At 39.8% G+C, this 13296-nt stretch overlaps 1 protein-coding gene across 1 annotated transcript in view; it reads right to left on the bottom strand.

The window, feature by feature from the left end:
- The window catches only part of LOC124261389 (zinc finger MIZ domain-containing protein 1-like), a 165949-nt gene that overhangs the window by 12606 nt on the left and 140047 nt on the right, over positions 1-13296 (bottom strand). Inside the window, 2 exon segments of the mRNA XM_046695703.1 lie at positions 610-856; positions 1294-1545. Of these exon segments, the coding sequence (XP_046551659.1) occupies positions 610-856; positions 1294-1545 (499 nt within the window).

The following is a 13296-nucleotide window of genomic DNA, read 5'->3' as shown; positions in this document are numbered from 1 at the left end:
ATCATGAAATTAATTTTTATAAGGAATAAATATGAAATCGATTCTAAATCTGTTTTAAACTTTGTCAACATAATTGTGTAGTTACATAAAAAACAAAAAACCAAAAACACTTAGATTTGTATGTTTGAATTAAAAAAATACTGAACAAACAGGATTAAAATATACCTAAGAACTTATAATTATTGTTAAGTCCACTTTAATACTGGGCATGTTAGTGTTGAGGCTGAAGGCAGTTCACTGGCTTACAACACTAAACCAAAAGAGGTGTGTGCGTGGCTTCATACACTTTTAGCAATAGTGCAGCAATATCGGGGTGGGGGACACCAGAAATGGGCTTCATACACCCATTTCAGGTACCCATGTGGAAAATCAAACCCAGGTCTTCATCGTGATTAGGGGGCTTTAACCATTCAGCTACCCCATCACCTATCTAAAGAGGTAAATCTCATTCTTAAAAGTCCTGTTTTGTCCATTCTCAGCTCAATAAGCACAAGCTTATTGTAAATCTTTGGAAAGACAGGAGTCTTTTGAGTATCAATAAATGTGAACATGATCATTTACTTTTGCCTTTGAGTATATATACTCAGTGTGGTAAAAAAGGGAACTTACCGGCATCTGAGGTCCATACTGGGAATTGTTCATGCTCATCTGCATATTCATGTTCATTTGTTGCTGCTGGTTCTGTTGCTCTTGTAGCACCATACTGGCGGTCGCTGTTGCTGTGGCAGTAGCTGTGGCAGCTGCTGCAACGAACGCTGCTGCTGACAGTGCTGCTGGGGGTGCTGTGTACTCCGAGGCACCCGACACAGGAGGTCCGGGATTTGCTCCCGGCGTGTTTGGGGTTGGCGGGTACCCACTGTGGCAAGGAAAAGGTCTATATATTATCTCCATGAAGTATTACATTAATATGACAACCTGAGAAAGTTTCAGTGAGTGAGTGAGTTTAGTAGTTTTCGCGCTTTTAGCAATATTCCAGCAATATCACGGCGGGGGACACCAGAAATGGCCTCCACACATTGTACCCATGTGGGGAATCGAACCCGGGTCTTCGGCGTGATAAGCGAACGCTTTAACCACTAGGCTACCCCACAGCTCCGAGAAAGTTTCAGTAAGACGTAAGTAACTCATATGTTTCACCCTTCTTTCATATTTGTCTCACCCCATCTCATCACAAAATACAAATAATTTCAAAGCATAACCACACAATTATGAATCAACAACTTTTTACTTTTGATCATAAAATCATAAAGTGAAATATTATGAAATTCCAAATTAAAGTTTTTTAAAACTTACCTCGGTCGTGGTTCTCGCCTGTACTGCGGCATCACTTGATTATACTGAGGGGCCTTCTGCATCCCATTTCCAGGGAACCCTTGCTGGGGCTGGCTGTAGCCCGTGGCTGTCATGGTGGTGTTGGTGAACCCCGGGGTAGGGGTGCTGTGGGTGAAGGGACCACTCTGGGTGGTCTGCGTCACCCCCCACACCGTTGTCACCACCGACAAGCCAGGCTGGTTCGGTGCACCCCAACCTCCATTTGGGTCTCCACTGAAACACACAAGGCAAACATACAGATGTTGTTACCACCTCTAAGACCCACACGAATCCACAATATCCAACAAGTTCACAAATCGTACAACACCTCGCAGAATGTATCCATAACGTGATTACCATTGAAGGAGTGATCGTAACATGATTATTTAGGTACTAGAAGTGACTTCGAGTTTCTTTTCTTATCCCAGTAACATTTCTCTTCATATTCCTCTCTCGACAACTTTCAAAGTGCCGTTTTTAGTGCATGTCTGAAATTGCCTCCCCTGAGCTGCAAAAGAGGCAGTAAACAAACACGATGTCTTGCGGTACAGGAATTTTGGGTTTATTCCTCTGCAAGCAAGGACGTTTGCTTAAACTCGGACATTTCGCAGGGTCACATTTTAAACTCCAGTGTGGAGAAGGACTTGTTTATTCGTTACAGCCCACAGGCACTCAGCACTCCGATGGATACATTTTGAACCACACGTCACAAAAACGCGAGTACTAGCATTTCAAAAGAGAAGAGTTCCATGAAATCAACATTCAAATTACAGTACACACACTACACACTTAAAAAAACATTCACAACCAGACCAAAAAATATATTTGCATATTTATTGAATGACGTCAACATATTTTTTATTTAAATCTAGGAGATTTTGTTTCAAAAGTAAGATACCAAAACTATTTGAATCAGGCATTGTTTCATCAGGCATATCCATGTATACTTTCGACAATTATTATATTCATAACTTCAAAATATCAGAAAAAGAAGTTTCACTGAATAACTGAAGACCAAAATGTGAATGTTCACTTGACATACTGCTGACAAGTACATATCATGACTGTTATTCATTGAAGCAAGAATTGTGTATTGTTTAGCCCAGTCTTGCACTGTTGAGTGACATTTGACGGTGATGTTGGTACATTTCATGTCAAACCCAAACAAACAACAACACTCATCGCGGCAATGTGAACAAACAATTTAGACAAACCTGTCACATTGTAAACTACAAACACATTCTCAAAACCTGTACCAAACTTCAAGTTCATAACTTAGAACAAAACAATACACAAAGGTTAGTCTTTTTGAAAATGAAGCCAATCAAACAGCTTCACGAATGTAACTAAGAATGATATATTAGTTGAACACCTTAAACACTAACCTGAGACAATGTCTATATTTAAATTCCCAGTCTTAATCCTGTACAAGGATGTAATCTATCACAGACTAATTATCTCGTTAAATATGTAGCAGTAAGCATGAAATAGCACATCTTAACCTTATCTCATGAATTATTTTTAGCTCAGACTGCAAAAATCCTAAACATGTTGTGATCAAGTCATTGGATTTGACCTATATCCACTTAGCTGTTCTTGGTCCCTGAAACAATCACCCATGAAAACAAGGCCCATCACCCATCATTTCTTCTATCATAATGAATTAAACATATTCTGGCCGTATTTGTCATTAACCGAATTAAAGTCGGACAAAAGTAGACAGAGCTGGCTGCAACATCTTGTCAACTTGCTATTATTTCAAATTGCACCTAAACCTCACTATACCGCACATTGAAAAAGAGATAACATCGCCAAGGTGATGCTAACTCATGAGCGATTTCTCCCTCTTGCCCACAGCTGTGTGTACATACAGCTGAAGGGGCTAACATGCTATTCTTATCGAGTTAACACGTTGCACGCTATAACGAGGGAATCAACAAAGTGGGGACTATTGACTGGCAACAGACAAAGGCAAACAAGCAAATGGTAACCTCAGTATTGCTAGTTCAAGGGCTCCAGCGAGGGTTGTGTTCTCCGCTGCTGTTTCCATATAAATCCAATTTGTAAGAGAACGAGGGACAGATGGAGTGTGTCTTTTTCTCTGGTTAAGTCAGTGTCAATCACAGAGCACAAGTCATTACAGCATTCTCAGTCCCATTCATCATTGACTACTGGCAGTGAAGAGAGAGAAGCTACTGTCCGTCTGCTGCTGATCGCTTCGTCAGTACACAGTCACGAGTTACTCCTCGCTTGTTTCATATTCTCGCATATAAGCAAGTATCAGTGAGAAGTCTGGCTGCCTGGCTTGTTATCAACGTGACGAGTCAGCCTACTAGCTTCCCACTTTTCGTAGTTGAATGCCGGGCCTACCGCTTCTCTGATGGCCAATCACACTGACCCGATCTGACGACTTTCCCAATGACCTGACGTCACGACAAAAACACGGAAACACCACGACCAAATTGCAGTATCTAGATATGATCAACACTGCACAGGCTGAATGTCACACACACACACATATATCTACATCCAGGCCAGCCTTAAGCAACCAACACGAATCCATTGACAAGATCCTTCCCAGCTCAACTTGTATCTTACAACAAACACAACCACTGCCTACAATGATTGTTTATTAATGAAAAAATCCACCTCCTGATTACTGCAGACTTGCAGTCGGCAATGATCTATTAAAACCCACGATCAATGTCGGTCCCGCATGGCGGTCACATGACCACTCCATTAGCAACCAGATGGCTTTTGTTTCAATTATAGGCGATATCAAAATAATCCATCGCATAATCTACTCCGCCATTATCTTTCACAAATAATTAGCTATTTACGTGAAACATCTCTCATCAATTATCTCCTCCTATTAATTAATTACATTTCATCGCATAAACAGTGAAGCCCAGCCCCTGTGTCGTAATTACAAACTGAGAGTAATTTCATGATGGAAATCAGCTAAACTACACTTCTATTCATTGAACATGGCAACAAAGCATATCTAATTCATGAACTTATGTCTGAACGCTTACCATGGTGTCACCCAACCACTTTCTATAAATAGTTTTCATATTCTTGCCTGGGTATTTCCCCGAGTTCAAACTATCGAAATTCAGAAATAACCATGACAACAGAAAGTGTTGGAAAACTACTGAATGAATCTTGAACTGGTTGTTATCTTCCACTGTCATATGCTTGCGTAAAGGCCAATATAAACAGTATAGAACCATATGTAGCAGAATAAGGTCGACACGATAGAGGCAAAACAGCTGGTTCAGGTGTCTGAATATTCATGAAGGTTTCCAGCAATGCGATTAGTTAAATTCTATTTGGTTGTACTGCTTCCTGACTAGCCTATCCAAGTAAGCAATACCCAGCTGTATTTCTGCTGAATCGTGGCTTTCACTTTATGTACATGTAACATAGCATCAGCATCAGCAACATACAGTATACAGAAACTGTAAATTATACGCGCTCTTTGCTTACGTTTACAAGGTCTCATTTAGAAAAAATATCTTTATGCAAAGGCTGTGATACATGTGTCTATGTTAGATTAAGAGTTTATGATATCTTCCTACCAAAATGGCTTTATGGAACTTCTATGAAATATAAACCTCATTCCTCTATCATTAAAATAAAATTATTTTACAATATGGGATAAAACATCATATATCTTGATATTATATAAACAAAATTATCAAGAGGTGTGAATAGAAAATGACTTTACAAATGAATGAATGCTTCTTCAACCATGCCTATTCTGAAACCAGCTGATTTAAGTTATTACATATTACATGGATAAAATATATTTTCTGTGTACCTCAGAGCATCATAAAGATGTTTTGGTATGCCCTTTAGAATTTAAGTTTACATACAAGATGACTTTTTTATTAACCTTCAAACTTAGTGTCATTTCAACATTAGATCATATACAGTTCAACTGATGAAAGTTGCACCATTTCTTTTCAGTGGAATTTCTAAACTGATCCTAAAATTTAGAACATGCAACCATAAACTTTCCATAGAAACTGGGAGATGGCCAAATACCCCAAAAGAACACAGATTTTGTAACTTATGTGATTCACATTTGATTGGAGATGAGTTTCACTATTTATTTAAATGAATTTTTTTTTTGCAGACATCCGTAAATCATTGTTAAATGAACCTTGTGGTTCCTAGCTGAAATTTGTCCACTTTTTTCAAATAAAATATCTACCCTTAATAAATGTATCCAAGTTCATTAAGGTTGTTTGTATACACTTTAATTGATGTATCATTTAGTCATCTTGTACATTTTGTATGTACTCCTTTATGATACTCATGTACCACCTATGGTGGATTATTTAGAGTAATAAATGAGTGATGATCATGATGATGATGATGATATTGCAAAACCCTTTTAAATTTGTAAATCCCAATTATTTTATGAATTATACAGTAAATTAGGCATTGCATAACTTTCCACGTGTTGTCAGTGTGTGAAAATACTCAACACCTTCATACATGCATTGCCAATAGGACTAGGTTTTCACATATAACTCGTTTACTCTTTGACTTGTGAATAATTGAGAACATCTAAATATGTTTAATTATTCAACTATTCTTTTTTGGAAGCTGAATATCTGTTTCTAAAACCTGCTGAAGCAATGCTCAAGCTGTTATGCAGCAATGGTAATACACACCGAATGGGTCTATTTCACCACACTGAATATAGAAAACAAGAAACTTCTGTATTCTGACATAGAAGGTGAATCTCTGATGAAGTCAGTGGGGGGTATGGTTTGATCAGGAAGTCCCGACAGGGTGCCCACAGAGCTGCTTGATGTTTGTGTGTCTGTGTCATGTATGACAACACAACAAGACGAAATGTCTACATGTCACCAGTTCAGTCTGTGTAGCCTCTGACACTGTCGGCCAGAAATACATATATGGGAGTGAGTGAGTATGGCTTTGCGCCGCTTTTAGCAATATTCTACAATATCACGGCAGGGACACCAGAAATGGGCTTCACACTTTGTACCTATGTGGGGAATCAAACCTGTCCTTCAGCGTGAGGAGCGGACGCTTTAACCATTAGGCTACACACCGCCCCATCTATATACTGACTGACTGAGTTTGGTTTTACGCCGCTTTTAGCAATATTCCAGCAATATCACGGTGGGGACACCAGAAATGGGCTTCACTCATTGTACCCATGTGGGGATTCGAACCCAGGTCTTCGGCGTGACGAGCCAACGCTTTAACCACTAGACTACCCCACCGACCCCCCCCATCTATATAGGAACAACAGTGATCTGATGAGGATGGGGATTGAATATTCTTTGCCCCATCAGCAAGAGACGGCGCCATGAATACACAAATAGATGTTGATACTTTCTGACAGACATGTTAACCAAATTTAAATTTAGTTGACTACATGCATTAGCAAACCATGTCCATCACACTGATAATGTTACAGTGAAGTGTATGAGAATTTACGTATCAATAATTTTCCTATGTAACACCTGCGGACTCAAGCTAACGTGACTATTATCAAGCATACCAGTTGTGATCCCACAACAGCTGGCACTGTAATTGGGTCATAATCTCTCTGTGTGTTCTTTTATTCATGTCAAATCGGACCAACAACACTCTATTAAACAACAGACCCAACACATTATCGATTCACTAACCAGCTTCGGCTTCAAGAGAAAACCACTTTCGTTATTCGGTAAAGAGTTGTGACATTTCTTACACAATGTATAAGTTAGGCCACAGCAGTATAGAAATCACATGGGCAAGGGTTAAGATCTCAGTGCCCTCTTTGAATCAATAGAACAGCCGAGGCACGAATTATCATGGAAACATCACGTGATGTGTTGCTGATAGCCCAGTATTGCCTCTTTAACCTAGCGGAGCTGCTCCACAGCGCAGTAACAACCAACACACTAAATGTAACATTTTTAAATATTTGACAGGAAGGCTTTGGTGGTTTACACTTGAACCGAGCTTCCAGAAATAACATATGCCCTCTACCAGGTTAGGACAAATTCATTACATGTTGCTGCACGTTGAGAAACAAGGCTTGAATCAATCAGTGAGACAGCTTGATGGATGGGATTATTCCTGTGCGTTATGTATGCACTGCATACTTGCATGTGCGGAGGTTACATGTCAACGGTCTGGTCTCTTACACATACCCTTGAAGCATTTTGGTATCTCTTGAAAGATTACCTTCACGTATCTGGAGGAGAACACTGAATGAATGTCTCAGTTCTTGGCTGAAACCCAGATCCAAAAGAACGACAAAATCAACTTTGATGAATTTGATTCAGACTGACGTACAGGCAGATGGACAGCTAGCCAAATGGACAGACAGTGTCATTTGCCTTTAGGTCAAACAGCGTTATAATCATACAATTTTTATAAATGTGAAGATAAAGATATAATTCAGGGACCTTGCAAAGTTTAACGGGACATTTACATTTCGAGAACCTGAAGAAAATCGAGACTTCATTATGTATGGTAATTATCTTTTGCAGTTTGGGAAATTAAATATTTCAGCTAACTTTCACAAAACACACAATCGTACATCTATTTCATCTTCAATCACATAACAATGATTGCACAAAATGGTTTGATGAAAGCCTACTAATTGATTTGTTATATTGAGATGTAAAATAAGTTTTCTATGAAATGCATCTTTATCAGGAATGATTACTTAAACCTGTTAACTTCAGAGCACCAAGAAGCACTGTCTATCAGGTAGTGAGATCTGTCATATAAGAAATGGCCTTAGCCTCTATAAATTAGCATTAATGCACAAATTAAACAAAAGCAGAGATTTTATCAAATTTTTGTTGACAGGTTAAATGCTTACATGATGAACTGTGTAAAGCAAACACCAGGTAACCAATCATTGTCATAAACTGTGCCTTGAAGTATGGAGGGGTTGTAAATCTTAACCTCCTCATGAGTCACAAACCTGGTCTTAATGTCGCAGTATTTGCATTTCAAACATTAGCTTTGTAATTTGCAGAGATTAGATTAGTGGCCTACAGAGCTCAGCCACAGAGCTATCTTAGCAACGATCCTAGGCCTAGGCCTTACCAAAGTGCACTCTAAATTTGGTGCCTGTACTAAGGTGGTTTTGTTAAATGACACCAAAGGTACTATTCCCCTAAAAGATCTTTGTACTATAATCATAATAAGTCTATACTAAAGTATGCTAGTTACAACTGTCATTGCGCTAAGACTACAGTGTGAAGTAAGCCCCATTCCACAAACAGATCTTAGCACTTAACTATCATAAGTCTATGCTAAGGTAAGGTAGTAAAGGTCAGTGCACTATCATTAAAGTGAATGTATGGCCCTGGATGTTATTCCACAAACAGATCTTAGCACTTAACTATCATAAGTCTATGCTAAGGTAAGGTAGTAAAGGTCAGTGCACTATCATTAAAGTGAATGTATGGCCCTGGATGTTATTCCACAAACAGATCTTAGCACTTAACTATCATAAGTCTATGCTAAGGTAAGGTAGTAAAGGTCAGTGCACTATCATTAAAGTGAATGTATGGCCCTGGATGTTATTCCACAAACAGATCTTAGCACTTAACTATCATAAGTCTATGCTAAGGTAGGGTAGTAAAGGTCAGTGCACTATCATTAATGTGAATGTATGGCCCTGGATGGCATTCCACAAACAAATCTTAGCACAAAACTACTGTGAGTCTGAGCCAAAGTAGTCCAACCGATTCTGGAATAAGTCCTGATGTAAAGCATCATGCTTTGAAGTTATTTTTATAGAAGTGAAATGACTTTGTTTACATGCACCATGTTCATTTCAAGACGACCATGTGATAACCTTGAATACAGTGCCCGAGATATCTATTTATACAAATGTATAGCTTCACATATATGTCTACCAACAATGTTCATTTTGAGAAATTGACACACTGTAACCATATGCTAATGGTTGTATTGCCCCAGAGGAATTTTTAAGTCTGCGTAGGCAGACACACAAAAGCGTTTAAGAATTTCAAGGATTTGATTTTTCATGGAAGGGGTAACTAGGAGGGGAAGTGATAGTCTGGTGGCCATGACAACATTCTGTATATTTAGATGAGCTCTCAAAGAGGAAGTGGATTCTTAGCATGGTGTCTGAGAAACTGGTAATGTGAAGTGGTCTTTTTAGGACTTGCCGTGCATCGAGATATTAATTCAGATAATTTACTCCACTTCCTTTCAGCCAATCACAGGCACAAATTCTCAAGATCATCATAAGCAGGAATTTCAACCAAGAATTGATCATCATACTGAACATTATATGTTTCTCTAGTGGACATATATACATTCTGGTAAACAATTTTCACAATTGAGTTTGAAATGCCCATCAGTTCAAATGGTCAAGAATGCTTATGGGGTACCTATGTTACGTACCACTAAGGCCTGTTCTACTGATGCTGCACAAAGGTGTCAACTTTTAACACAAATGTTTCATTGTACATTAAAAACAATACAATATTATACAGTAACTATTTGCGATGAAGGACCCTCAATCTGCCATGTGTCTTGTATGCCAATATCCCAACCAAACTCTTATGTATATCGAAATAAATCCCCCAAAATAATGATTTCTGGATACCCTAAAGAGGCATATTTACAAGAGTTGGGTAATTTTAAATACATTGTATTGCAATATATTGCAATGCAAGTACCTGTATTGTGATACGCATTGCTATATAAATTATACTGGAAACTAGAGTGTTTGACAGTGACACTGATTGTACATGAGATATTTGAGCATGCATGTTGATGAGGATGGACTGTAGCGCTATATAAATACCATATATATATATATATATATATATATAAAGAAAGTGATGAGAATACCGAGCGTACAGTAGTACATATATAAGAAGAAGTTTCTGAAATAAGCACACGATTATTATATATACACACACACACACACACACATACATACACACACACACTTTTTAGGGCCTTAGTATGTACGGGCCTTATATATACATATATATACACTAGTACATACTAAGGCCCTAAATATAAATGTTATGGTTCTGATAATAGCCATCTCAAAATGAAGTTGGATAGTTAGGGGTTCCATATTCTTTTTTATACAATATATAGCATCAAAGTATGCTATTTTGTCAATTAATTACAAAGAAAAAACATCAGTTGGGAATGAAAGTCTCTGTAGACTTTAACTTAAACCACAGAGACTAAAACTTCACAAAAACGTTTTTACTTAATATACTGATTGAGTTTGGTTTTACACCGCTTTTAGCAATATTCAAGCAACATCAAGGCGGGGGACACCAGAAATGGGCTTCACACATTTTAACTTAATATACAACTGCATACATATTGTAATGAGTATCTTTTGAAAAGTGTACTGGGGTATAACGGGGCAATACCATACAGTCCTGATATTAGACTAACGCTTAGTCTCTGAATATATCTAATTTTGATAGCAACACATAGACACATATAAATTGGAAAGGTGCCCCAGGGAGGCTTTAACCTGGAGAAATCTAGACGGGCTTCATTTAGGGCTTTAGCATTGCAGGGAGGACTAGGCAGTAGGGAAAATAATGTGGTTCAGGGCCCAATTCCACAAAACGATCATAGTGCTAAGATGATCGTAACTCCAACACTTTAACACAGACTTACGACTGCCGTAGTGCTATGATCGCTTTGAGGAACAGGGCCCTGGGACTGTGAGACAGACTATCCTGATATCTACTGCAAAATATACTATATACATGTTCTAATACCCATGTACCCTAATCCTGCCTTATACAGAGGGTTTTGACTGATAACTACATGCACCTTAACCCTCATCAGTGCACCACCCCCTCCCCCTCCCCAAGTTTTAAGGGGTAGAGCCTGAAACTGTTGCATAACACCTGCCACTGGCCTTTTGAAGTGCCTTCACCACTGGGGTAATGGCCTCTACTAGCCTGGCAGTGTATGAACTCTGGAGCTGCCAGCCCTGCCTCCACTGCCTGCTGTGCTGGGTGATTGTAATGTATACCACAATAGCCAGGGTCAAGTGGTCAATGCTGCCGAGGCTCTACAGGTGGGGGTACAGTAGCCACCACATTTACATTTTATACTACAGACAGGTCAGGCTGACATTTGTAGTAACCATGACATGGCAAGATTTAAATCATGTATGTGGAACACCATTACTTATTCATCGGAGCTAGGATTTATGCCAGGCTGGTCCCATGTGGTTGTAAACTCAGACATGCTGATGCAGCAGTTTCCCAGGACAGCTGGACAATATCTGATGTCCGCTGGACACCAGCTGGGGGGACCTTTCAATCATCACACGCCAAATTCAACAATATTAAACTCTTTGACTTTCACCGTATCTCTTTAATGTTCATTTGATGACATGAGAGTTTCCTAAATCTAACCATGACCACTGCACCATTCACAAAAAACAACCCCAAACCAAATAAATAAAGTTGATAGAATATTGCCACTGTTTCTTCATGGAATGCTATGCAATAAATATCTTATCTTATCTTATCTATCTAAACAGTCAAATAAGATATCACACATGCACTAAAAGAATGGCAAAACTAAAGAGAAAAAAACTGCAATTTTGTTAGTACAACACTTTCCTGAAGTACAAAATCTGATTATCAATGCAACTACTATGAGCAGTCTTTAACCAGAACATCATATACCATCCCCTGAAAGAAGTAAACATCACAATCTCTCACCCGGTACCTGGCCCCAATTTAGTTCCATCCCATGTATAATCTTGCCCTAACCCCTATTTGGAGTCTCACCTGTATGTTGCCCCATCTTACACACTGTCTCACCTGTTTGTATGTTGCCCCACCTGACACACTGTCTCACCTGTATGTTGCCCCACCTTACACAGTCTCACCTGTATGTTGCCCCACCTTACACACTGTCGCACCTGTTTGTATGTTGCCCCACCTTACACACTGTCTCACCTGTTTGTATGTTGCCCCCCTACACACTGTCACCTGTCTCACCTGTATGTTGCCCCACCTACACACTGTCTCACCTGTATGTTGCCCCCACCTTACACACTGTCTCACCTGTCTCACCTGTATGTTGCCCCACCTTACACAGTCTCTGTGCCCCCACCATACATTCTGTCTCACCTGTTTGTATGTTGCCCCACCTGACACAGTCTCACCTGTATGTTGCCCCACCTTACACACTGTCTCACCTGTTTGTATGTTGCCCCACCTGACACACTGTCTCACCTGTTTGTATGTTGCCCCACCTGACACACTGTCTCACCTGTTTGTATGTTGCCCCACCTGACACACTGTCTCACCTGTATGTATGTTGCCCCACCTTACACACTGTCTCACCTCACCTGTATGTTGCCCCACCTTACACACTGTCTCACCTGTATGTTGCCCCACCTTACACACTGTCTCACCTGTTTGTTTGTATGTTACCCCACCTGCCCCAACACACTGTCTCACCTGTTTGTATGTTTGTATGACACACTGCCTCACCCTGCCCCACCTTACACAGTCTCACACTGTCTCACCTGTATGTTGCCCCACCTAACACCTGTATGTTGCCCCACCTGACACACTGTCTCACCTGTATGTTGCCCCACCTAACACACTGTCTCACCTGTATGTTGTCTCACCTGTATGTTGCCCCACCTAACACACTGTGTCACCTGTACGTTGCCCCATCTTACACTCTGGCCCACCCTTTCTCCAGCACCAGCTCCAGTTCTATCACAAGTGGCCATCTGATATACTACAGATACACTAAGTTCAAGTGAGAAAGTTGCTGCTATTCACGGGCATACCAAAGTACAGCCACCAACACGAGCCTGGCGATCACCATTTCTGTTTCTTACACTCCTCACAATTTGAGTTCTGGCGGTGCTCCCTATAAACCACTAATTTACCACCTATCCCACATGTACTGTACAAACACTACTGACTCACAAATTGTAATGCT

Source organism: Haliotis rubra, unplaced genomic scaffold (assembly GCF_003918875.1).
Source record: "Haliotis rubra isolate DU_JTF1 unplaced genomic scaffold, ASM391887v1 Scf8, whole genome shotgun sequence".
NCBI lineage: Eukaryota > Metazoa > Mollusca > Gastropoda > Lepetellida > Haliotidae > Haliotis > Haliotis rubra.
The sequence above is the reverse complement of the archived record's forward strand: the minus strand, read 5'-3'. Positions and strand labels throughout refer to the sequence as shown.